Consider the following 24309-nt stretch of genomic DNA (forward strand, 5'->3'; position numbering starts at 1 on the left):
GCTATAAGACGTTGGAAGCAGCATAACCATTTTAGTTGGCACGTAACCAGAATTATTTATAACACTTTATGCTAAAACATCATAACACTAAACCCAAATATAAAAATGTATCTATAAGCATCAGTAAATTACTTTCTGCACTGGACCAAAAAAAAAAAAAAAAAAAAAGTTATGTTATACTCCCCTGAGTAGCTAGAAACTTTTTGCTTTATACCTTTCTCCAGTTCTTTTCTGGTTTAGGTGACATTTAGTCCTTTCTCTACTTCTGCTCCAGATCCTTGGCTTTTATTTTATTTTTTATTTCATAAAATTTATGCATTGCTTGATTGGAAAAAAAAACCCCAACAACCTCAAAGCACTTTACAAATATATAAAACAAGAAAACAACCCTAGTTTAAAATGTAGAAAAGTTAAAATGCTAAAACAGATTAAAATCCCATCAACTTTCTAAGCATTTAGGTAGACTTGTCTAAACAAGAATGCTTTTAGCAGGCACTGAAAAGAGTACCGTGAAGGCACTACATGATCTCAATAGGCTGGGAATTCCTAAGTGCTGGCACTAAATGACCAAGTTCTTACAAATGCAGGACAGGTATTATGTGGCACCTGTAGTAAAGTGGTACCTCTGGATGCGAACGGGATCCATTCCGGAGCCCCGTTCGCATTCTGAAGCTAACACAACCCGCGTCTGCGTGGGTCGCGATTCGCCGCTTCTGCGCATGCGCGTGAGGTCATTTTGAGTGTCTGCACATGCGCGAGTGGCGAAACCCAGAAGTAACGTGTTCCGTTACTTCCAGGTCGCCACTGAGTGCAACCTGAAAACACTCAACCCGAAGCTACTTTAACCCAAGGTATGACTATAGTGCCAATTCTGCCACTCAAAGCAGTAGAGTGGGCAAATGTGGGAGTAAGGTGTTCTCATAGGTAACCTGGTCACAAGTTGTTACCAATATTAACACCTTGAACTTGGCCTGATAACAAATTGACAACCAATGTAGATCTCTGAGCACAGGTGTTATATGTGGTCAATGCCTCACCCCTATGAGCAACTGTGCTGCATTGTTCTGTACTAACTGCAGCTTCACATTTTCCTGAACTGCTTCCCAGTTTCATTCCTGGCCCTGTTGTTAGTTTCTGTACATGCTCCTGCTCCAACTAAGTTCTGGTTCCCAGTTCTCATACTTTGCTTTCCATGAACTCTCTCCATGCCTGTTGTCTTGCACCTGACACCGATGGAATGCAACATTCTTCCTTCTGCAGCCTCACCATTCATTCACTTCATTCAGCTTGGCCCTCTCACCTCAAGTCCTTTTGATCTCACTAATAAACATTACAATGGGTTGCATACGCAGGACGACTTCTACGAGTGCAGTGGAACTTCCCCTCCCTCTCATCCCCATCTGCTATGGGGGAGGACATTTCAGGGCATTTGCAAAAACTGTTCCATTCACACAATAAGTTGGATTCAGCCCAATATTCTGTTCCAGTTGGTCTCCTGGTTTAGAAAATCCGAGTTGCTTCTTGTGTATAGCCTGCATTGCAGAGGGTTGGACTAGATGACCCTTGGGTCCCTTCCAACTCTACAAGTCTATGATTCTAAGATTACGTATGTATTTATGACAAAAAAGCATATTATCTTCATCTCTTTTCTTTTGACACTGAATTTTTGCAAACGTATTCATTATACGTATTTAATATGTAGGCATCATCTTATTCAGTGTAAATTGAAATAAAGTCCAAAAGCCCCAAAGTAAAATGTGCAGATCTGTGGGAATTATAATGATTTTTCTAGTGATAAAAGTATATCAACTAATCATCTTTCATTTTTTCACAGTTCTCCTCATCACAAAAGAAGCATGCTTTTGTAACAGTATGAGCATATCATGGTGAAAGTTTTATGCACGGAGTCTATCGCTAAACGACTCTGTTGAATTCAGAGGTTTCAACATTAGGTTAAGACAGACTTAAGGTTCCCTGTCCCAGGCATCTGACCTCTCCCTACAAATGATTAATATAACTTATCTGTGTTCTCACACCATTCAGCGTCAGCCCAATACATTTTGCTGCCTGAGGCAGAACAGCAAATGGTGTATTCTCTCCACAAATCTAAGCGCATAGTATCCAAGGCCAGTCAATTTATTTTGGTACCAGAGGAAGAAAAGCACCTCTCCTCTGCCCTGGCAGTAAAAATGCAACAATAAACTAAATAACTAACAACATTCTGCCCTTTTGTGACCCGAAAAAGCTCCTACCTGGGCTTGACCCTGACACAATTGCAGCGAATGTTTCTTGACCCCAGTGAGCAGTGACCTATTTTGTGGGAGCAGAATCCAGGACACACTCGGCATAATTACGCAAAGACGCAAAGTAAGATTTTGGGTGTGCATGCCATTTTATGATGGGATGTTGTTTATATTTGAAATTTTGTTCTCGTTCTGTGATTTGTTAATTGTTTTATGTTTCAGAGAAAGAAGCTGCGATGCAGATTTTTAATTTCAATTAGTTCTACCAGGCAATGTAGGGATGAAGGAAAGAATAGGAGAAACTGGCTCTTTCTAGGGGGTGGTTGCCTGTTGCGGTTGGGTTTTCCCCCACATAAAGCTGCCTTCAGACTTACAGGATTTATCCAGTCACCTATTATGTTAATAACTATGATGAGTACCAACTTGGAGATGTACTGCTCACAAAGGAAAGCTAAGAATGGAACACTTCATTCATAAATGTAAATGACAGATTCAGAATTTGGGAGAACATGCAACCGCAAACCTGTACAGATGGCATTAACAGATTTTGTTAATATTTTTACACAGCCTTTTAAGACAACAGGATAAGAGCTGTAGTGCATATGAGACTTTTCCAGCTCAGCCCACACAGCACTGAATCCCAAATTAAGTCGTGCTCTGGGACTAATTCCTGACAGTGTATATGTAAGCCCATTCCTTCCATAGGCATTCTTATATGCACACCTCCTCACAGATTTCCATACACTTCTCTTGCTTTCACAACCCTTTAATAAGCATAGACATTTTGTATGTTTTTATATTATTGAACATTTATGTTACCAATAGCTTCCTTTTCCTCCTGTTCAGCTTAAAGCTATAAAATTATATATCCTGCTCAAAGGAAAATAAAATAAGAACCAATATTATTTTTCCCCCTCAGATGGATGAACTAGTATTTCAATATGCAAATTGAAACCTATAACTGGGATCATTCCCCACAGAGTTGCTAATCCAGTGAGGGGCGGGTGAACGCATACCTGTACACACTGACTGTAAGGTCCTATGTTGGCAGGGGCCCAGTGAGAGATGCTCTGTACATGCAAAACCTGCTTCTGTTGACAAGGTGGCTCACCAGTCATCCCATCATACTTCTGTGCCAGACAGTCCATCTGAAACAAAAGTCCTTCAGGCAAGGGGACTTCTACACAAACTCTGAAACCACAAGACAGGAAGGCAGTTATTTAATGGTGGCATTCATGCATCTTAATATATGACAGGATCTCTTTCCCCCCTCATACTTAGAACTACTATTATTATTATTATTATTATTATTATTATTATTATTATTATTATTTGAATTTATATACCGCCCTATATCTGGGGGTCTCAGGGCAGTTCACAGAATAAAATCAAGATATAAAACCACAAAATACCTAATAAAAATAAAAACAACAACCCAATAGCCCCCCCCCCAAAAGAACACATTTTAAAAGGGCATAGGATGAAAATCGGATCAACCTGATTGAAAAGGAAAGTTTTTGCCTGGCGCCTAAAGGTGTATAATGAAGGCGCCAGGCGAACATCCCTGGGGAGAGCATTCCACAGATAGGGAGTCACTGCAGAGAAGGCCCGTTCTCGTGTTGCCACCCTCCGGACCTCTTGAGGAGGCAGCACACAAAGGAGGATCAGAAAATGATCTCGGGGTCCGGGTGGATTCATATGGAAGGAGGCGGTCCTTGAGGTATTGCGGTCCTGAGCTGTTTAAGTCTTTATAGGTCAAAACCAGCACTTTGAATTGGGCCCAGAAACCAACTGGTAGCCAGTGCAGGCGTAACAGGATTGGTGTAATATGCTCAAACTGTCTTGCTCCGGTGAGCAACCTGGCCGCTGAATTCTGCAACAGCTGAAGTTTCCGAACCGTCTTCAGAGGCAGCTCTATGTATAACACATTGCAGACCGATATGGCTCCACGTTTTGAAGAGCCCTTGGGTAAGACATCATCATTGTTCCCACTGAGTGGGCCATCCTCTTATTCACCACTGTCACCTTTCTCTTTGGGTCCGATCTGTTCACCTGGCATATAGGGAGAGTCCAGATCAACTGGAGAGAGCTGCTCCTTCTCCTTGTTTACACGTTTGAAGAGAGCACACCAACAAGCAGTAACAGCAAGAAGGATGAGTAGAGGCAGGGCCAGGGGGCTCTGGGAATCGGTAGTAGGCCTCCTACTGACGAATGGACCTTGGAAGGTACCCAGTGATGCTGAAACCTGACACCAGCTCTGGTTCAGACACTAAGTTCTCTATACAGCCAGTAAAGAATCTCTTCATCGTGAAAGCTGACTGCTACAATTTATGGCAGTCTTCTGTCATAAGCAAGTAGGAGTGGCTACTGGACACCCCCCCAAAACCTGCTCCAGAAGGTTGGGAAATGCTTTGGAACAGCAAGAGAGCATCTGCAGGGTGGAGGTTCATTTGGAGAAAGCAGCTTCCCTCTTGTTCTGTTGAGCCTCCAAATGGAATAGAGCCTTCTGCCAATGGCAGAACATCACTGGATACAGCCCCCAGTACACACTGTGCTTTCTCATTCTTCCTTCATATTTAGGTGTTCTTGTTCTAGTTCACAGAGCTTCTATGAAACTGCCAAAACCCATACCTTTTCATACCATGCCTCTATAGAGAGGCCCGCCGAAGGAAGTTTTACTTCCCATCTTTGTTCTGGTTGTCCCAAGTATGTAGCTGTATTACTGAGGGCACTGGTAACAAGCCGTGTGCTGTTACTTGGTTAACTTCAGTAAACACAGATTCCCAAAAAAAGTTTGACTTAGGACAGGCATGTCCAACGTCCGTTTCAGGGGCCTAATCTGGCCTGCCAGTTGGTTTAATCCAGCCCCTGTGGCAGTTTATTTCCTGGGGTAAAATCCTAAAAAAGAAACCTCAACAGTGTCAACCCTAAAAAAGCTGAATAACTTTGGGGTAAAATCATAACAAAAGCTCAACAACTTCAATCCTAAAAAAGGTCGGCCCCTTGGTCGGCCCTCGCGGCCCTTCACTTTATCGAATCTGGCCCTCTTTGAAAAAATGTTTGGACACCACTGACTTAGGACATTCCCCCCCAAAAGCTGGAAATGAATTCCTTTATGCCAACCACATTTCCAACATATTCGTTTAGGGAAGGTGTTTTTCATAGATGAGCTAATTTTATGGGCATATAAAGACACCAAAATACATTTGTGAGCATAGTTTCTCAACTATGCTGAGATTATATTTGTGTAGGATTATCCAAAATTTGGTTGTATTCAACTAAGTCATATTCATATCAGATCCACTGAAATAAATGCATCTAAGTTAGTTATGTCCATTAACTTTAATGGACCTACTCCGAGTAGGACTACTGTTGAACACCACCTCAAAATATCTAAGGGGCACCAGGTTGGGACGGGTGCTCTATAATATGTAGAAACTTATTTCCTTTATTTGTGGAACTCTTCTTAACTGATTATATACTGGGATAATACTGAGAATTATTATTATTATTATTTTCTAAGTTATGGAGCATGATATTAGTTAGGAACATTGGATATTTATCTCAAGAAAGTCACCAATGCAATGAGTTTCACAGAGATCCAATTAGTAGTAAAGCTATTACCAAGTGAGGGGAAATATATCTTATTAACTGGAATAAGTAATAAAGCCCTCAACAGGAAAAAAAATCCTCAAGAATTTGCTTCTTATAAAATATTTTATGCAGCATTAAAAATATTTTAATTGTAGTGTCCTTATTTCATGAATGTTATATATTAAATTTTTTATTAAGAAACAGAAATGAAATACATTTGGATTCCAAATTAAGAGAAATGAGAAGGAAAACATGCTTGTTCTGAATCACGGTGAACTCCAGTATGGATACTGAATAGAAAGGCAAACCTAGAAACGGCAGTCATGGAAGAAGATTGGAAAAATATCCATTAAAACCTGCATGGGAAGACAGGTGAACAGTTGAGCTCCATATTTCCCCCCCACCCTGAAGAGCAGTCCCCTGATATCACTTTATAATCTGCTTTTTAAACTCTTCCAAGTCACAAAAATAGTTTGCAACATTGCCAGAGTTGATGTTCCTGGAAAAGAAGGGAAAAGCTCCACTGCACGCATGTATTTTCATTAGGGGAGTGAATTGCTTCAGCTGCTGCAAAATATAGCTGCTCATGTCCTGGTGGGAGATAGGAGGCTAGTTCAACAAAACCAGTTCCATGGGTCACCAGTGCCTTTCTCATCCCAGTTCAAAGTGCTGTTTGCAAAGCCTTAAATGGTTTCAGTCCAAGTCACCTGCAGGACCACCTTCATAGAATCACAGAATTCTACAGTTTGAAGGGACACCAAGGGTCATCTAGGCCAACCCCCTGCAATGCAGTAATTCACCCCTATCAACCTGCCTGCATGCTAAGATTAGCAACAGAGGACCTTTTCACATGCTCACCTTCAAGAGAAGTCAGACTGCTAAGTATGGGGGAGGGAAGGAGGCCTTTGCCACAGTGGGCTCACATCTGGATCACATTATCCCAAGTCGCAAGGTGGTTAGATTGGTCTCAACTAGGGCCAGGGCCTTTTCAGTACTGGCCCCGACATGGTGGAATGCTCTGTCACAAGAGACTAGGGCCCTGCGGGACTTGACATCTTTCCACAGGGCCTGCAAGACAGAGCTGTTCCACCTGGCCTTTGGTTTGGACTCAGTCTGACCCTTATGTTTCCCTCCCCTTAGGGTTTTGATCTATGGGCTACTTTTAAAATGAGGCTACATTTTAAATTGCATTTTAACCTGTATTTTAAATTGCCCCCCCCCCATTATGTTTTTACTGTAATTTTACTGGTGTTAGCTGCCCTGAGCCCGGCTCTGGCCGGGGAGGGTGAGGTATAAATATTTTTTTTATTACTATTATTATTATTATCATCATCATCAGCAGGTATCCACCAAGCCTGTTCCACCATGGGGGGCATTCAGAAGAGCCCTGAAGATTCATTCATATTCACCAGTCTTCTTCTAAGGTGATTTCTCTGAAGTTACTTTACTTGGATACTTTTTTCGCTTGATGCTGTGTACTGCTGACTTATGTTCATTTATTTGAGGTTTTAATTGTATTGTATTGCATTATATTAAGTAAGGCACCATGGGAGGCCTTTTTGCCCATAAAAGTATTTCAAATAAACTAACTGAAATGAACAATGTCACTCTAAATGCCTCAGCTGGACCACTCTATCCAATTTAATTCACTGTGCACTAAATAAGGTTGCTGTTAAACAGAAGAAACTCATATCACTCAAACCAGCTCCTTCTCCTTGAATACTTTGGGGAGTTCATTGGGAAGAGGAACTGGTTGTTAAGCCAGGCTAGGAATTGTAGCTCTGTGAGAGGAATAAAGGTAAAGGGACCCCTGACCGTTAGGTCCAGTCGCGGATGACTCTAGGGTTGCGGCGCTCATCTCGCTTTACTGGCCGAGGGAGCCAGCGTACAGCTTCCGGGTCATGTGGCCAGCATGACTAAGCCGCTTCTGGCGAACCAGAGCAGCACCCTTAAGGAGCTACCTTTCACAGGATTCTTCGAGGGGAGGGCCAGGACAATTAAAAGTGGTATAAAACTGCTTTAAATGTATAGTGCACATGGGGCCTAGGACCAGGAAGGCCTGGGTTCAAATCCCTAATAAGCCATGATATTCATCAAACAGTCCTGAGTCAGTCACCATCTCTCATCCTGCTACAGAGTTGCTGGGGGAGGGGGGGGTGAAGGGATGGGGAAAACCATCTATACCACCTAGAGCTCCTTGAAGGAAAGTCAAGTTATAAATGTATTAAACAACCACAACAATGTTGTAATAAAATTGGATGTTAGGTTTGGGAAGAGATGATTCCGTGGCAGAGGGTCTAAGCTCAAGGTGCAATGCACAGCTCTTCCAGAATAGTGGGTATAAACTTGGGGTGTGTACCTAAAAGACCTTAAGAGGAGGACATTCATGTGACAACTGTAAAGCAGCTGCTAAAACAGACATAGAAATAGGTGAAATGAAGTCCAGAAATGAAATATGACAAAAAGTGTCATAAATAAAGCAGCGCAGTAGCAATGAAGTATATTCCAGAGTATCATAAATATAAGGTAGCAGTAGTAAGAACCTACCTTGCTGGGGGACACAAATCAAATGCTGTCACATAGACTGAATTAATCACAGCAAAATCTTTCATGCTCTTCATATACAGATGGACCAAAATAATATCTGTCAATTCCAATCCCTTTGAATTCAGATGAGCTGCACGTGGAAAAACAATGCAGCCGTTAAAGGCGGGAGCAATTACAATTGTACCAGAATAATACGAGGAATACTTTTTTCAAAGTATTTCCCCAAGAAAAGCAAGCAATAACATATTAACATTCTCTTAGGCTGTCTGAGGTCAGTCACACATTACATAGAGGCAACTGTCACACAAAGGATGTTTAGAAAGTAACGAATTGTCTGATTTCACTTGTTTAAAAAACACCTTCACATGCTGTGTCATGGCATTGTTGTCTTTTCTGAAGTGAATTAAAAGGAACAATTTTCAGGCATTAGGAGTTGGATTCAATGAACCACAACTGGAAGGAAAACAGCCACCAGCACTATAGAGTTATGATTTTTACAGTGATATACTGTGTCCCACAACACGTGCAGTGTCTTCTGATTTAGTTTCACTTTTCTCAGAAAATGTGGAATTGCAGCTTTAGATCCAGCCCTAGCCTGTTAATCAGATGGCAGCATTTTCTCATTCAAGAACAAATATATTTGAAAATGAGCAAGAACGTAAGAAGAAGAAAAAACGATCCAGAAAATATGTGCAAGTATATCAGAGGTGTTTGAGTTTAGCAGAGTTTCTCTGAATCGGGATGACTAAAGCTGCCTTCTAGCTCAATAATTCTGAACACATCGTTAGTTCCATGAGCAGCTCCTAACTAGGATGGCATTCTTGCGGAGTCATTTTGGGATCTAGCGGATCCTAGCCCAACTCAGTCCCACCGTCAGAATGGCCCTGTTTGGCAAGTGGAACAGGGAGCTCTGCACTAGTTATCTCCCGCTTGGACTACTGCAAGGCACTCTACGTGGGGCTACCTTTGAAGGTGACCCGGAAACTACAACTAATCCAGAATGCAGTAGCTAGGCTGGTGACTGGGAACGGCCGCCGAAACCATATAACACCGGTCCTGAACGACCTACATTGGCTCCCAGTACGTTTCCAAGCACAATTCAAAGTGTTGGTGTTCACCTTTAAAGCCCTAAATGGCCTCGGCCCAGCATACCTGAAGGAGCGTCTCCACCCCCATCGTTCAGCCCAGACACTGAGGTCCAGTGCCGAGGGCCTTCTGGCAGTTCCCTCACTGCAAGAAGCAAAGCTACAGGGAACCAGGCAGAGGGCCTTCTCGGTAGTGGCGCCCGCCCTGTGGAATGCCGTTCCATCAAATGTCAAAGAGAGAAACAACTACCTGACATTTAGAAGACATCTGAAGGCAGCCCTGTTCAGGGAAGTTTTTAATGTGTGACATTTTAATGTATTTTTAATCTTTGTTGGAAGCCGCCCAGAGTGGCTGGGGAAACCCAGCCAGATGGGTGGGGTACAAATAATAAATTACTATTACTATTACTATTACTATTACTATTACTATTACTATTACTATTACTATTACTCAGGGACAGGTGGTGGTATCACCCTGTGTATTGGTCAGGGTGGGTGGGTGTCTGGGGGATCAAACGGTTCGACTGCAGTCGAAGTTGCTGACTTCTGCCAATTCTAGATAGACATTTTAAGTGTTTGGGTCATAGAATACATGGGTGCATAAATTTATTTCTTTTAAAAAACCAGATATAGGGCTGAACACTCTGTGTAACTAACAAGCTTGTCACCTTAATCTTTGTGAGTTAGAATGACTGTGTGCATTTGTGCTGTCCATTAGTAGATTTCCATTAGGCAAAGTGTGAACTCTCTCAGAAGGTATTAAAAGAGTTGGCTTTGTAGCAAGGCTTGTGCTTCCTTCACCTTCTCACCGGGATGCAGAGCAGGACAGAAGGGCAAGCAAACAGCAGGTATGGCTTTTCTAGGAAAAGGTTATAACACATACCTAAAGTGTCTCAGCAATGTTCTGGCAAAAAAAAACCATGTGGAGGTTCCTTCAGCTGACAGGACCATAATTCATTCCGTGTCCCCACCCCCTGTTCAGAGAGCAAAATAAATAGCCACAGGAAATGCAAGCATTACCTGGGACCAAAACGCTAGTAGTTGGCCAGAAATGGAAAACAATACTTCAAATGTAAGTAACCTGCCAAAAACAGTAGGAACCTTAGCTTCTGGCCCAGAGGCACAACCACTACTTTTTGTCTAATTCTAATGAAAAGAAAAGCAAGGACGTATAATATTTGGATTGGCTGGGGTCCATGGAAATATAACAAGCAGCAAGCAAACGTGATAGAGCCCCATTGCTTACATTTACATGTTATGCCGAAAAGATTTATGCAGAACTTTGCTGCCTTTACCTACAAGCCTGATTACAGCCTCCTTGCTGATTTCCAGGCTGTTAAGAACTAGCTTAAGGGTCCTTTAGAAAGCATGATGCCTTTTGGCTTTCAAAATTGCTAGCGCTTCTTTATCATTCTGTATTCAGTCATGAACTCAGCTGCACAAGCCAAATGTTAAGATTTTATGAGCTAATACATCAAAAGTATCCGTGAACAAGAATACAAGCTTGCCCATTGCCGCCTCAGAGAGCAATTTCCATTTTTATGAATGAAAAAGATGCCTGCATAAACATTTCTTTATTTAAAAGTGTAAAATGAGGAAAGATGCAGAACAAAATGGAAGCATTTTGTTTTATATGTCAATATCTTGTAAGGGTTTGATAGTAAGAAATCCAGCTACTACGATTCCCAAGATAGCAATTCTTTCCTTGCATTAAGTACATAAACGAGATTTAAAGCCACTGACCTAATCCTGGATGCCAAAATGTACCACAGCCACAGCTTTCTGGAGAACTCAATTTAAAATTATGGTGATAAAGGCAGTTTAGCAAGCAGAGAGCATACACAACACAGAGTGCATACAGCAAAATGTAAAAGTATGAAAACAAATCCCACTGTCTTTTATAAATGACACAATGAAGAGCGGAGAGCCTGATTGCAAATGATTTTAAACGTGTTCACATATACTGACTCCATTCTGCAAACACCTGCTGCCAAGCCTTTAATGTTAAATACGACCGTTCTCACATTGTTCTTTTTCATAATGAGCAATCCTGAGATAGCTAACCAAACAAAACTGTAAACATTAGAAATAATCAACCAATTTTTTAAAAGAAAGAATTGATTGATCAATGCATTTCAAAACAATTTGATTAGAATTTGTAGCAGATATGAGAGTCATCCGTTCTCCTAAGCACATTCCTGCATCCTTCTTCAATTCTGGCAGTGGGGAGAACAGCAAAAGAGACTGAAAAGTCCCAGGATAGTGAACTAGGTGACCAAACGTGTGAGTGACCTGGCATGCTCGGATACGGAGCGGCCAGTGGCCTAGATTCTTTGAGGAAACAAGACCCTTTCTTCTCTCTGGAAGGTCTGCTGCTTAGATTTATCTTGTTTACAAACAGCTGGCCCCACCCACTCATAGCAAAACAGACTGCATACTCTCTATGGCGCCTCCTTTGCTGCTGCTTAAGAGAGCCTGCAATGTATAAACAATTGGTGCTTCTAAATTTGCATTCAAACCATTACATCAACTCATCACCCCAATTATTGATAAGAAGTTGCAGCGCTAATTAAAGCAGATGTATTCTGCATGTTACATTGTATTATTTAAATCCCTAATAAACCACCTCGGAGAGACGAAAAGACATTCTTAGCCGATTCTTGCACACTTCCTCCTTCCGATGCATTTAGGAGAGCATTGATGCCTGTTAGCCACTGGTAGCCCTGCGGAGACTTCACTGAGGTTTCAAGCGTCTTATCTGTAAAAATGTAAGTTTTAAAAGATGAGGTTGTAATGGCAAATGGTTTAGCCTTATTTAGTCTTTCCTACGAAAACAAGCTACAAGACTGGCTACTTTAAAGTTTTTACAACAAAAGCAGCCCTACATTCCCAATGTAATACTTATGACCCCTTGAAAGAAAAAAAGGGGATTATCACTTTGATGATGTCCAAATGTATATTTCATGATGTATAAAGCAATTCACAAACCAAACAGTATACTCATATCCTTTTTACAAGGTACTAACACCCAGCAAACATACTTAGGATTGGTATACATATTCAACACACTATTCTATTTATTTCAACGCAAAAGAATTGTCCAAATGAATAAATATCACACTATTTTAGGATGTTAAAGGTAAAGGTAAAGGGACCCCTGACCAATAGGTCCAGTCGTGGCCGACTCTGGGGTTGCGGCGCTCATCTCGCTTTATTGGCCAAGGGAGCCGGCGTACAGCTTCCAGGTCATGTGGCCAGCATGACTAAGCTGCTTCTGGTGAACCAGAGCAGCGCACGGAAACACCATTTACCTTCCTGCCGGAGCAGTCCCTATTTATCTGCTTGCACTTGGACGTGCTTTTGAACTGCTAGGTTGGCAGGAGCAGGGACCGAGCAACAGGAGCTCACCCCCATCGCAGGGATTCGAACCGCCGACCTTCTGATCGGCAAGTCCTAGGCTCTGTGGTTTAACCCACAGCACCACCCACGCCCCTCATTTTAGGATGTTACCATTTCCTAAATCATGCTGCTATACTAGTTGCATGGTGTGTATATATTTAAGTTCAGGTGCAACTGTCAAACGCACCATTACATACAAATGAATAAAGCCTATGAACTGGTTTTACATCAAACATAGAAAGCTCCCTTTCACAGTGTCAGACTGTTGGCCCATCAAGCTCTGCACTGTCTACACTGACTGGCAGTAGCTCTTGAGGGTTTCAGGCAGATAGTCTTTCCCAGCCCAGCCAAGGATTGAACCTGGGATGTTTTGCATGCAAAGTATGTGCTCGACCACTGAGTTAAGACCCTTCCCACAAGCAAATAAGTGATCCAACTAAAGGTTTGGAGCCAACTGAGCCCTAGAATGAATGGAAAACACTTTGGTTCCTTGTATGTCTCTGATTGCAACCTTCAGAGGTAAGTCATGCCACAGTGACAAATTCCAGGCATTCTGGAAGCTGCTCTGACCCTCAGGGGCAGTTTTTCACAGAGGCTGCAACAGGAAAAATGAAGCAGTAAAACTGTATAATCAGAACTCCACTCCAAGATATTAGGGTCCAAGCCACAGCATCACTTGAGCTCTGAAAGTGCAGCTTCCTCCCGATTGAAGTGCAGAGTGTTTGCGGACAGGGACATTTGCAGGGAAACAAAAACGCTTATTTCCAAAGCTATTGCACTACCAACCTTACTGTATGCTTGTGAAACATGGACCACTTATAAACACCATCTCCAACTCCTTGAAAGATTCCATCAATGATGTCTCCAAAAAATTGTACACATCACTTGGGAAGACAGGCGAACTAATGCCAGTGTAGTGGAAGAAGCATAGATCACCAGTGTCAAAGCGATGATTCTTCAACATTGACTTTGTTGGACTGGTCATGTTGTGTGGATGCCTGGTTTTCGTCTTCCAAAGCAACTACTGTATTCCAAACTTAAAAATGGTAAGCGTAATGCCGGTGGTCAACAAAAGAGGTTTGAAGACTCCCTCAAAGCAAATCTTAAAAAATGTAGTATAAACACCAAAAACTGGGAAACACTGGCCTGCAAGCACTCCAATTGGAGAGAAGTCTTTACCAAAGGTGTCGTGGGTTTGAAGACACTTGAACTCAGGATGAAAGGGAGAAATGTGGTAAGAGGAAGACATGCTTGGCAAACCCTCACTGTGATCAACACCCACCCGGAAACCTATGTCCCCACTGTAGAAGGACATGTGGATCCAGAATTGGCCTCCACAGTCAAAACCGTGTTTATGGAAGACAATCTTACTTGGCTACGAGTGATCACCAAAGAAAAAGAAGCAGCATTAACTTTTGTGCCTGCAAATCCTTACACATCCATCCATGACATATGATGGCCAAACAGGCTGTAAAATTGAGCAAATATTTAGGATTATGTCTTCAAATTATTCATTAGCAACTCAATGTATTGAAAGTGAAGTGGGCTATTTGCAGAAGGTGGTGCATGAGATTCTGAATCAGAAGTATGGACTTGAAGTATGTTACAAAGAAAAACAAGAGCCCTGAACAGATCTGTTCCATTTCCCCAAGCATTACTCTATTACTCTTCCGTGCAGTACTTTATTGAAACAAATAGGACTTCTCAGAATAGAGTGCCTTTTTGTGGGATGGAGCTCTAATTCATGCAGATAAATAAGAGCTGCAGCCCTATAGCTCAAATTTAAAGAGGCATGGGCACATCATTTGGGAGGAGATCAACATTGGAAAGCTATAATAGTTATTAACACTAATGGGAATTATATGTATAAATCTCCCATGCATGCAGGAGAGAGTCATTAGAGTCCAAGAGTGAAAGCCTTGAACTTCCTTCTAAGAAAAATGCTGACATCCCTAATAAGACTCTGAAGGTAGGATGAAGGAAAACAAGAAGTCAAAAGACCTCTACTGCCAATCCCAAGTTGGTAAAACAACAACAACAACACACCAAAAACCAAAACATTCTGTTGGTATTGTTAAAAATAAAGCCTTCACTCACTTTATGATAAAATTACTTTACTAATTTACTCACTAATGCCAGGCCATTTGTGTATCATCCACATTGCACTGCAAACAGGCACTGTAATTATTTTTGCATTTAAAATGCAATGTAATTACGCAGTCTTAGAATTCATTTACTTCTGACCTCACTGCTAACATTTTTTTCTCTCTGCCTTCCATATACCTGCCAACTTATGATAGCATTCCAAGCATTTGCAAAGTGTTTTCTGGTCCACAAAAGTTTATGCCGCAATATATTTGTTAGTCATTATTTGCTTTTTATTGATTACATGCATATACTGGCCATGCAATTGAGTTACCTTTGTTTACAGACCATTAAAAATACAAAATACTCAAAATGTAAATGATAAACATTCAAACCAGTTATAAATAAATCAAGAAGGCCATAACCAGCACAAAACCAGTAACTGAAAACAATTGAAACACAACATGAAACTAGTAAGGGGAATAACTTAGTGCAGAGATCCAGAAACACTAAAATAGATGTAGCATTATAATTAAGAACATAAGAAGAGCCTGGTGGATCAGGATAATGGCTCTCACAGTGACTGGACAATTACCTGTTGGAAACCGCAAGCAGGATTCGAGATCAAGAGCACTCTGTTTTCCTGCGGTTTCCAGCAACTTGTATTCAGAAGCACAACTGCCTCCAACTGTGGAGGCAGTGCATATAGCCACTGTGGCTAGCAGCCATCGATAGCCCTCTCCTCCATTAAAATGAAAAGGCCTGAAGTAATGAAAAGCTGGCACCTAAAAAAACCACAGAGTGGGCACCTGGCAAGTTTCTGCAGGGTGGATATTCCATAAACAGAATGTCGCCACCGATAAAATCCCTTCCTTAATAATAATAATAATAATAATAATAATAATAATAATAATAATAATAATAATAATATAGATTATTTATTATTTATAACCAGCCCATCTGGCTGAGTCTCCCCAGCCACTCTGGGCGGCTCCCAATCATGTGTTAAAAACAGTACAGCATTAAATATTAAAAACTTTCCTGAACAGGGCTGCCTTCAGATGTCTTTTAAAGATAGGATAGCTGCTTATTTCCTTCACATCTGAAGGGAGGGTGCTCTACAAGGTGGGCGCCACTACCGAGAAGGCCCTCTGTCTGGTTCCCTGTAACCTCACTTCTCGCAATGAGGGAACCGCCAGAAGGCCCTCGGTGCTGGATCTCAGTGTCCGGGCTGAACGATGGGGGTGGAGACGCTCCTTCAGGAATACTGGGCCGAGGCCATTTAGGGCTTTAAAGGTCAGCACCAACACTTTGAATTGTGCTCGGAAACGTACTGGGAGCCAATGCAGATCTCTCAGGACCGGTGTTATGTGGTCCCGGCGGCCACTCCCAGTCACCAGTCTAGCTGCCGCATTCTGGATTAGTTGCAGTTTCCGGGTCACCTTCAAAGGTAGCCCCATGTAGAGCGCAAAATACTTTCCTTGGTTGCCAGGAAAGTATTTAAGGTGCTACTAGGCTCTTTGTTGATTCTGTTTTGTTTTTTTTAAAAGATATTTATTAAAATTTTCAAAATGTTACAAAAAGAAAAAAGAAAAAGAAAAAATACAAAGTAAAAACAGTTAAAAACAATTCAATCTTTCCATATCTTATCTTTCATTTGCTTGTTCCCCAGACCTCCTCACACCTCCCTTTTTTGTATTCCAGTTCAATTAGTTGGTTCAGCAAATCCTTTCCCTCTTTGTTTTTATCCTAATCTTTAATCTTAATATATTATAACTTTAGATTATCACCTGTTAGGTTCTGATGGTACACACTTACATGGCTATCCCTTAAGGAAATTATATGTATCCTTAACGACTGAGGAGAAGCAGAAAACTCACTGGACTTCACAGAAGTACATCCAGAAGTGTCCCAGATGATGCAAGCGGCTTCCTTTCGCTCATCTGACGTGGGCTGTGTGTTTTCTTCAAAGTGCTTTTCACAAGAGCAGCTCACAGCCAGGGCTTTGCTCAGAGGTTGCACCTGGTTGAAATAAATATTGCAGCACACATTACCTCAAAAGGAGAAGCCCTTGGACAAGCAAATCATCTCGAGGTAAAAGGAATGGAGCGAAATTTTATTTCATTTTAGAGCAAGATGTGGAGGCAAGATGCTAATACCTGCTACTGAGACTGAGTTTCCACATATAGTTGCTAACACTTAAGTCCCCAGGAGATCAATGAGACTTGCACACATAAAACTGGATTGCAACCTTGGCGAACAGTGCAACGTAATGATTTAATTTACTTAGTACAATTAACGGAGAATCATTATATAGCTAAAGCAATGCAAATCAATAGTACACATGGGAACATTCGTCATGTTCATGGTAATGGAGACAAGAAAGCAACCTTAAATGCAACCTTAAAACACTCAAACTGCAGGTCTGTTTAATCTAAAATACCAAACTGTTTTGTGAAGTGACCAAAACAAGAACCCGCCTCTGTCTGATTCTTCTAGTGTGAATCAGGCTTTCCCCCTCACTCTAAGGAAGTGCTGCTAGCATGATTCGGATCTTCACAACCTAACGAGTTATCCAGTACACAATACCGAAATTTACAGCATGGGTGGGGGAAATATAGATCATAGTCCACTAGCAAATATATGGTGACCTGCACAGTACCTGTCAGATGCTAGTTATTTCTACAAAGAATGATGGACTAGATAGATCTCCAACCCAGCATGGCACATGCTCTAAAATAAGGGTACATATTTGGATTGAATAATTTAAGGGTCCACAGTTCGCCAAACAACTTTTTATATCTGAGAGATAAAGAACGACCATTCTTTTTACAATTATTGTTGCCTAAAAAAACACGCAAGACCTCAAGTGCACCCAAAGTAGACTTTTATGTCTGAATTGCTTTAAAAACATATTGCTGTTTTTACAGATTGTTTGATGAAGATTGAGGACTAGACCGACTAGATTTCCTTAAGGATCTGCATTGGAACTTGGGTTACTGAATCTTTCGCTGTTTTGCCCAAGTCCCTACCCGGTATGTCCACACTGGCTTTCCAAACTAAACAAGCAGAACACTAACTTTCATTCTAGCGGGGCTGTAGGCATTTTGTAATGCCAGGATAAAAACCCAAATTAGAGAAAGTGAACAGTTTTTGGTCCTGTGGGCTGTAGTATTTGGGACAAGTGGCCATGTTCCCTTTATAAAAACTAAGGACTAAATTGCTCCAGCAGCATAGGAAATCCATCAGTGTCACTGGTGCCACCCGTGGAAATCTCTTGAACAGCATTAGGCCTAAGACTCCTCATCAACTTTGGCATGTCTGTGCCAACACAGGTAGAGCTGCCAGATCCTCTGTACTCATTGCTTTCCTTCCAAGAACAAGGTCAATTTTTTCTTTCCCTTAAGAGACTTGCACACAAAGCAGGTCATGTGCAGAATGCCCATTAACAGTCTACTCCCTCCCCATGAAATATTTGTGTTTCTACCTGCACAGGACTAAGCAAATGCTTACAACGCCCTGACAATATGAAATGAATTCTTACATTCTCTCTTCAGCCCCTCAGCACTGTACAAAACGCTTCTGAGAAGTATTTCCTAATGAAGATTTATTATAGAAGGCCATGATTCGCCAATCATTTGCCCCATTGCTAGTCCGGGAACAGAGTGATATCTTGCCATAGCCCTCTTAATTTCCATTTGATTTCTGCCAAAACAGAAAAATACAATGCATTGTAGATGGTTCTCTTATATCCACACCTTTGGGTAAAATGGTGAGATGTGGTTGCAGGCACGCTGAGGATTGGGTCCCTGTAAACTTCTTGGAATAAAGAACCTGATTTTGCTACATGCCTCAAGTTTCATGTACACCTTAAAAAGAACAACCATAATTAGCAGCCGCAGTGTCTAACTTGTCAGAGATCTTCATTTCCTTGGCAGAGGAGGCTTGTTGTTACAAAAATCTAAAACTGACAGCGTTTCTCCCACTGAGCAGTTCTCTCAGAATAGAACAGAGCATAAAACTCTGAAGTTAGAAGGAAAAGGCTCTGATAATCTCTTTGCTTCTTGTTTTCTGCCTTGATCAGTTCTCCTGTTAAAACAACATTTTGAGGGAGACCACATGCAGCTTCGTGCACTGTGAACAGACATATGAGATAGATATTACTTGGGTGGGGAATAGACTTGCCATATCAAGTAGAGAACGAGTGAAAGATTTCTCTGTCTTTCAAAGGAAAGAAAGAAACGTGTGTGTGTGTGTGTAGCTTGTGTGTGTGTGTGTGTGTGTGCGTGTGTGTGTGTGTGTGTAGCTGCATTCATTTCTTAAAGGAGAAAATGATGGGTTCATCTTTTGCCTGTTCCAAAAGAAAAGCATATAATGTCACACCTTTCCAAGCAAAAGAATTTTAAGATCAGTAAAGGCGTATTTTCAGTTGGCACATATATGCCATTTATGAGATCCCCTATAAAGATGGTTATGGTGATATGAGAAACGCACCAACATCTCAGGAGTGTTAAGTACATTAAGAAAAACATCCCAGGCTGCCTGGAATCTCTCACTGATAGCACATGAACCAAAGCAGAAGGTGGCATATGGCTCAAGGTCATGGTTTTAAACTACCTTGTGGAAACAGATGGAAATCCCCATTTCTTTTCTTTTTAAAAGCTTTTTACAAAGTGGTATTTAGAAGTTTTTTAAGTATTTTGATCCAGTGGGGATTAAGAGAATATTTCATGCTTTGAGAAACTGGGTGGACTTGTTTTAAGGAAAGATAAATCAAGTCTTATATGCAGGATTCTGCTTCTTTAGTCCATAAGACTTGTTTGTGTTTGCCAGGAACATTTTCTCCTATTACCACCAGGCATGCGCGCGCGCACACACACACATACACACACACACACATATATATATATATGAATGAACATGCATGTATATCTATATTTATTAAACTGAAAGATATGCTTTGCAATTTACATAAAATAAATGTTTTTTTCTGAATTAATTAAACGTTAATGAATCACATCTCCATCTTGAGATACACAATTAAGCACAACTTGCATATCAGTGGCCTTGATTCCAAGAGAAACCTCAGAAAATTATGTCCCTTCAAAGGTAATTCCCACCTCCCTATTTCTGCAGTTACTCAAGTAAGGGAAGGGGGGGGGGAGTCAATACAATCCATTTTCTGACCATTATTTTGTGTTGTGCTTCTTTATGCCTGAGCATGAAAATTTGCAGATTTCAAGTCACCATCTTTCGGTGTAGCAGGATAGCTCAACCAGTACAGCAAGAGACTCTTAATCTCAGGGTTGTGGGTTTGTGTCCTACGTTGGACACAAATATTTCTGCGCTGCAGAAGGTTGAACTAAAAAACTGACCCTCGGGGTCCCTTCCAACTTGACAATTCTATGATTCTATGATCCGCGCGCAGAGAATCAAATGAGATAAGAATTCAATGTCAGTCTTGGATATTTGAAAGTAGAGCTAAAAGAGGATGGGCATTTGTATAGCTGTGGCTTTTGCCACCCTCAAAAACTAGCCTCCCTTCCAGCAATTTTGGAGAACTACCCTGAGAAGGGCAAGTTTTCTTGTTGTTCTTTAGTCGTGTCCGACTCTTCATGACCCCATGGAACAGAGCACACCAGGCACCTCTGTCCTCCACTGCCTCTCACAGTTTGCTCAAACTCATGCTGGTAGCTTCGAGAACACTGTCCAACCACCTCGTCCTCTGTCGTCCCCTTCTCCTTGTGCCCTCCATCTTTCCCAACATCAGGGTCTTTTCCAGGGAGTCTTCTCTTCTCATGAAGTGGCCAAAGTATTGGAGTCTCAGCTTCACGATCTGTCCTTCCAGTGAGCACTCAGGGCTGATTTCCTTAAGAATGGATCGGTTTGATCTTCTTGCAGTCCATGGGACTCTCAAGGGTCTCCTCCAGCACCATAATTCAAAAGCATCAATTCTTTGGCGATCAGCCTTCTTTATGGTCCAGCTCTCACTTCCATACATCACAACTGGGAAAACCATAGCTTTAACTATACGGACATTTGTTGGCAAGGTGATGTCTCTGCTTTTTAAGATGCTGTCTAGCTTTGTCATTGCTTTTCTCCCAAGAAGCAGGCGTCTTTTAATTCCGTGGCTGCTGGAGAAGGGCAAGTATGTTCACCCATTCAAAATTAACATAGGAACACTACTTTCCCTCTCCTTGGCTGCACCATGTTATGATGCCATCATATTAATAATGCAATCTCTGACTGGATGTGATCACTTGAAGAGCTGATCACCTTGAAAGAACTAGCACAAAAGCAGCAGCAGAACTTAAGAGTTCACATTAATTCAGCTCCTGAACCATTTGTTGCCACGTGTGTCTTTGTGCATTATGTGTTTTTACAGGAATGTGATAAAAGGGCAAAGCAAAGCTTAAGTTTGGTACCAGTTCATGTCCTTTCAGGGAACATGGGCCCTAATGATCAGCCATGGATTATTGACAGCGGGCATTATGAAATAGTTATCCTTGCAGCAGGGATTCTCTTTTACTAAATAACCCTGATATTTCACTTGACAGAGCCAATAATGTGATTTCCCTCCTATTCTAGCACATAAGACTATGCCATAAATATTCCCAACAAAATTACATGGTTCCTCCTCCCCCATACTATTTACTTCAAAAATTAAAATGTTACAACAGGAATTCTATAGTTATATTCCTTGAGCAATAAGTGCTCCCCCCCAAAAAAAAGCAAGCAAAGGGGAATCAATCTGCAATTAAGGCCTACAGAGATTACAATAATATAAAGTGTGAAAAGCGGCAGTGACATAATACTTACACAAATAACTGTATTTTAAGGCGTCCAAAATGCACAGCTTATGCTGCTTTTAGACAGCAATTTTGATGTGGCTTATTTCCAGCTCAGGTAACAGAACTTTTTTATTATTACTTCAGTTAAACACAGGTATTTTGTTTGCTAAATCATATCAGAATGGTCCATATAATTGTCCCATCACCAGACGGTAAGCAAGCAAAGAGGGCTGTATGATTATCTGAACTAAGAGAGATCTGAGGGAAATGGACTACAAGGTCCCCTCCAACTCCAACTCCAAGTCAATGTTTTTATGTTGTTTTATGTGTTTATGTTGTTTTATGTTGTTTTATGTGTTTCTTCTTGGGAGAAAAGCAATGACAAACCTAGACAGCATCTTAAAAAGTAGAGACATTACCTTGCCAACAAAGGTCCGTATAGTAAAAGCTGCAGGAGGCAGTGGAAGACGGGAGTGCCTGGCATGCTCTGGTCCATGGGGTCACGAAGAGTCGGACACGACTAAACGACTAAACAACAACAACAACATGTGTTTCAGAAATGTAAGTCACTCCTGGAATTTTATTGAAGGGCAGGGTATAAATCTTTTTTTAAAAAAAGAATTACTCTATGTAAAATTGCCATATATGAAACCGTTTGTGGTGTCCAAGAAATAGAAGCACAATATAACTTTTGTAAAAGAGAAGGATGAAGAGGTTTTATATTCAAGGCATATCATATCAAATTCTTACAGGAAAAAGTAAAATATTGATGAAGCTACACTTCATACAACACTGCCCTTGTTTTCCAGTGAAGAGGAAACTGAGGCCTCCATGGACAACTATGAATGTTAGGTGACAAATAATGTTATTAAGAGTTTATAATATACCTATAAAACAAAGCACATTTGACATGCCAATATCTATACTTTTAAAAAGGTATTAGACGCATAAAATGTGCAGGAAAAATAACATTCTTAAGTTTTTAATAAAGAAAGAGTAGAGGAATCTTTTCCATTATTATGCAAAAATGCATCTTGAAGTTGTGCGGTAATGTATTAAACCAGAACAGTGAATAAAATGTTATTCTCCCTGAGGCACAAGGGTTCATTGTGCTGCCAGAAACAATCTAAAACAAATTTCCAGTGAGCCTTTGTAGTTAAACATTAAGAGATTTAGCTAAAGAAAATGAATTACAGAACAGCAGAAGAGAGCAGGAGCTGATTATTATACTAAGGCATGCTAGCCCAAACTGTGGAGTGATTATAAAATATTCAATTGAAAGAATGTAAAATTAACACCTGTGAAACATAACTAAGGAGAATGACATGTTTGAACACTGAACTCAACATGCAATGCACTCAACAAATACCATTCTTGTTTAATCTGGTCAGCCCAAATATGACTTCTATTAGAATTATCATGAATTATGACAATGGATTCCAGTGATCAGGGGTTTCTATGTACTCTGGTCTACCCTTCCATACGCCCAGGCCTACCTTTTGTAAATCTTCCTACACTATCCTTATGCTTATGTTTTCTTTACAGCTTTGAAATTTTTTGAGACTGCATAGATCCTTGGTACATTGTCCATCATATAGCTTACCTACCTAACATCACCATGACAGCCAGTGAGATAAAAAGTTCTTTGTGCACTGAAGATTATCCAACATAATAAATAACGGGAGAAAAAGGAACATCATACTAGATTTTTGCAGGGCAACGGCTGTAGCTCACGAAACTCAACTCCTATCAGTGCTCTAAATTGACATAGTAGCAGAGCTCATCTGAACAGGGAAGCATCCCCCATCAGGGAATGAGAAGGTGTCCCAAAGGTTCAGTAATTATGTCACAGCCACTTATGGAAGCTCACATTTCCCAAGAGGAAAGGAGCTCACCAAGAGAAACCAAGAACATGGGGAAGTATCCAACTAAACAGTTCTGCCAGCGCAAGCACAACTGAACATACCCTCCCTCTTCTCTCCCCACAGGCCCCCTAAATATACTGTGGATTTTCCCTCGCCCCTCCAGAACAGATTTAGGGAGTTCTATAGCACAGCGACGAGTGCTTGTGCTAGCAGAACTGTTTAGCTGAATACCACCCAAGCTTTTTGCTCCCAATCTGGTGTTGGTAGAGACCGGGGTGGGGGAAGTTTACAGGGCCTGAATATGACCCACCAGCTGATCTCTTATAGTAAAGATAGGATGTTGATCTGTTTCCCATGTAACAAACATTAGCAGGGATGTGCTTGCATTCTATGTGAATGGGAAGGGTATCTTTAAAAAGCCATGTATATATATAGCAAATAGGTACTATCATACACTAACGTATACTGCTTATTACGTGACAGGTTTTGCATGGATTAACTTCACTACGAGTTTGAATCTAAAGGAGAAAATGTCTTGCTGTGGAAGATGGCAAAGGTAAGTCCTATCTCACTAACCTTTTACGCTCCAAAATTCAGTGTTCCGTGAGAGTGTCAGTAAGCATGTGGGCAGGAATGATCCAGTAAATTCTACCGAAAGGTTTCTAAATAAACTTGGCACAAATGGAATAAGAGGATAGAT

General features: G+C 41.1%; 1 protein-coding gene across 4 annotated transcripts in view; it reads right to left on the minus strand.

Annotated features, from left to right (window-relative positions):
• DPH6 (diphthamine biosynthesis 6) overlaps nt 1-24309 on the minus strand; it is a 232469-nt gene that overhangs the window by 117515 nt on the left and 90645 nt on the right. For all 4 annotated transcript variants that reach the window (XM_028721664.2, XM_028721671.2, XM_028721651.2 and 1 more), the window contains exons 9-12: nt 16834-16975; nt 12096-12227; nt 8385-8514; nt 3260-3434 (exon numbers count right to left, since the gene is read on the minus strand). In XM_028721664.2, the coding sequence (XP_028577497.2) occupies nt 3260-3434; nt 8385-8514; nt 12096-12227; nt 16834-16975 (579 nt within the window). The remainder of the gene's footprint in view (nt 1-3259; nt 3435-8384; nt 8515-12095; nt 12228-16833; nt 16976-24309) is intronic.

The sequence above is a fragment of the Podarcis muralis genome, chromosome 1 (assembly GCF_964188315.1).
Source record: "Podarcis muralis chromosome 1, rPodMur119.hap1.1, whole genome shotgun sequence".
NCBI lineage: Eukaryota > Metazoa > Chordata > Lepidosauria > Squamata > Lacertidae > Podarcis > Podarcis muralis.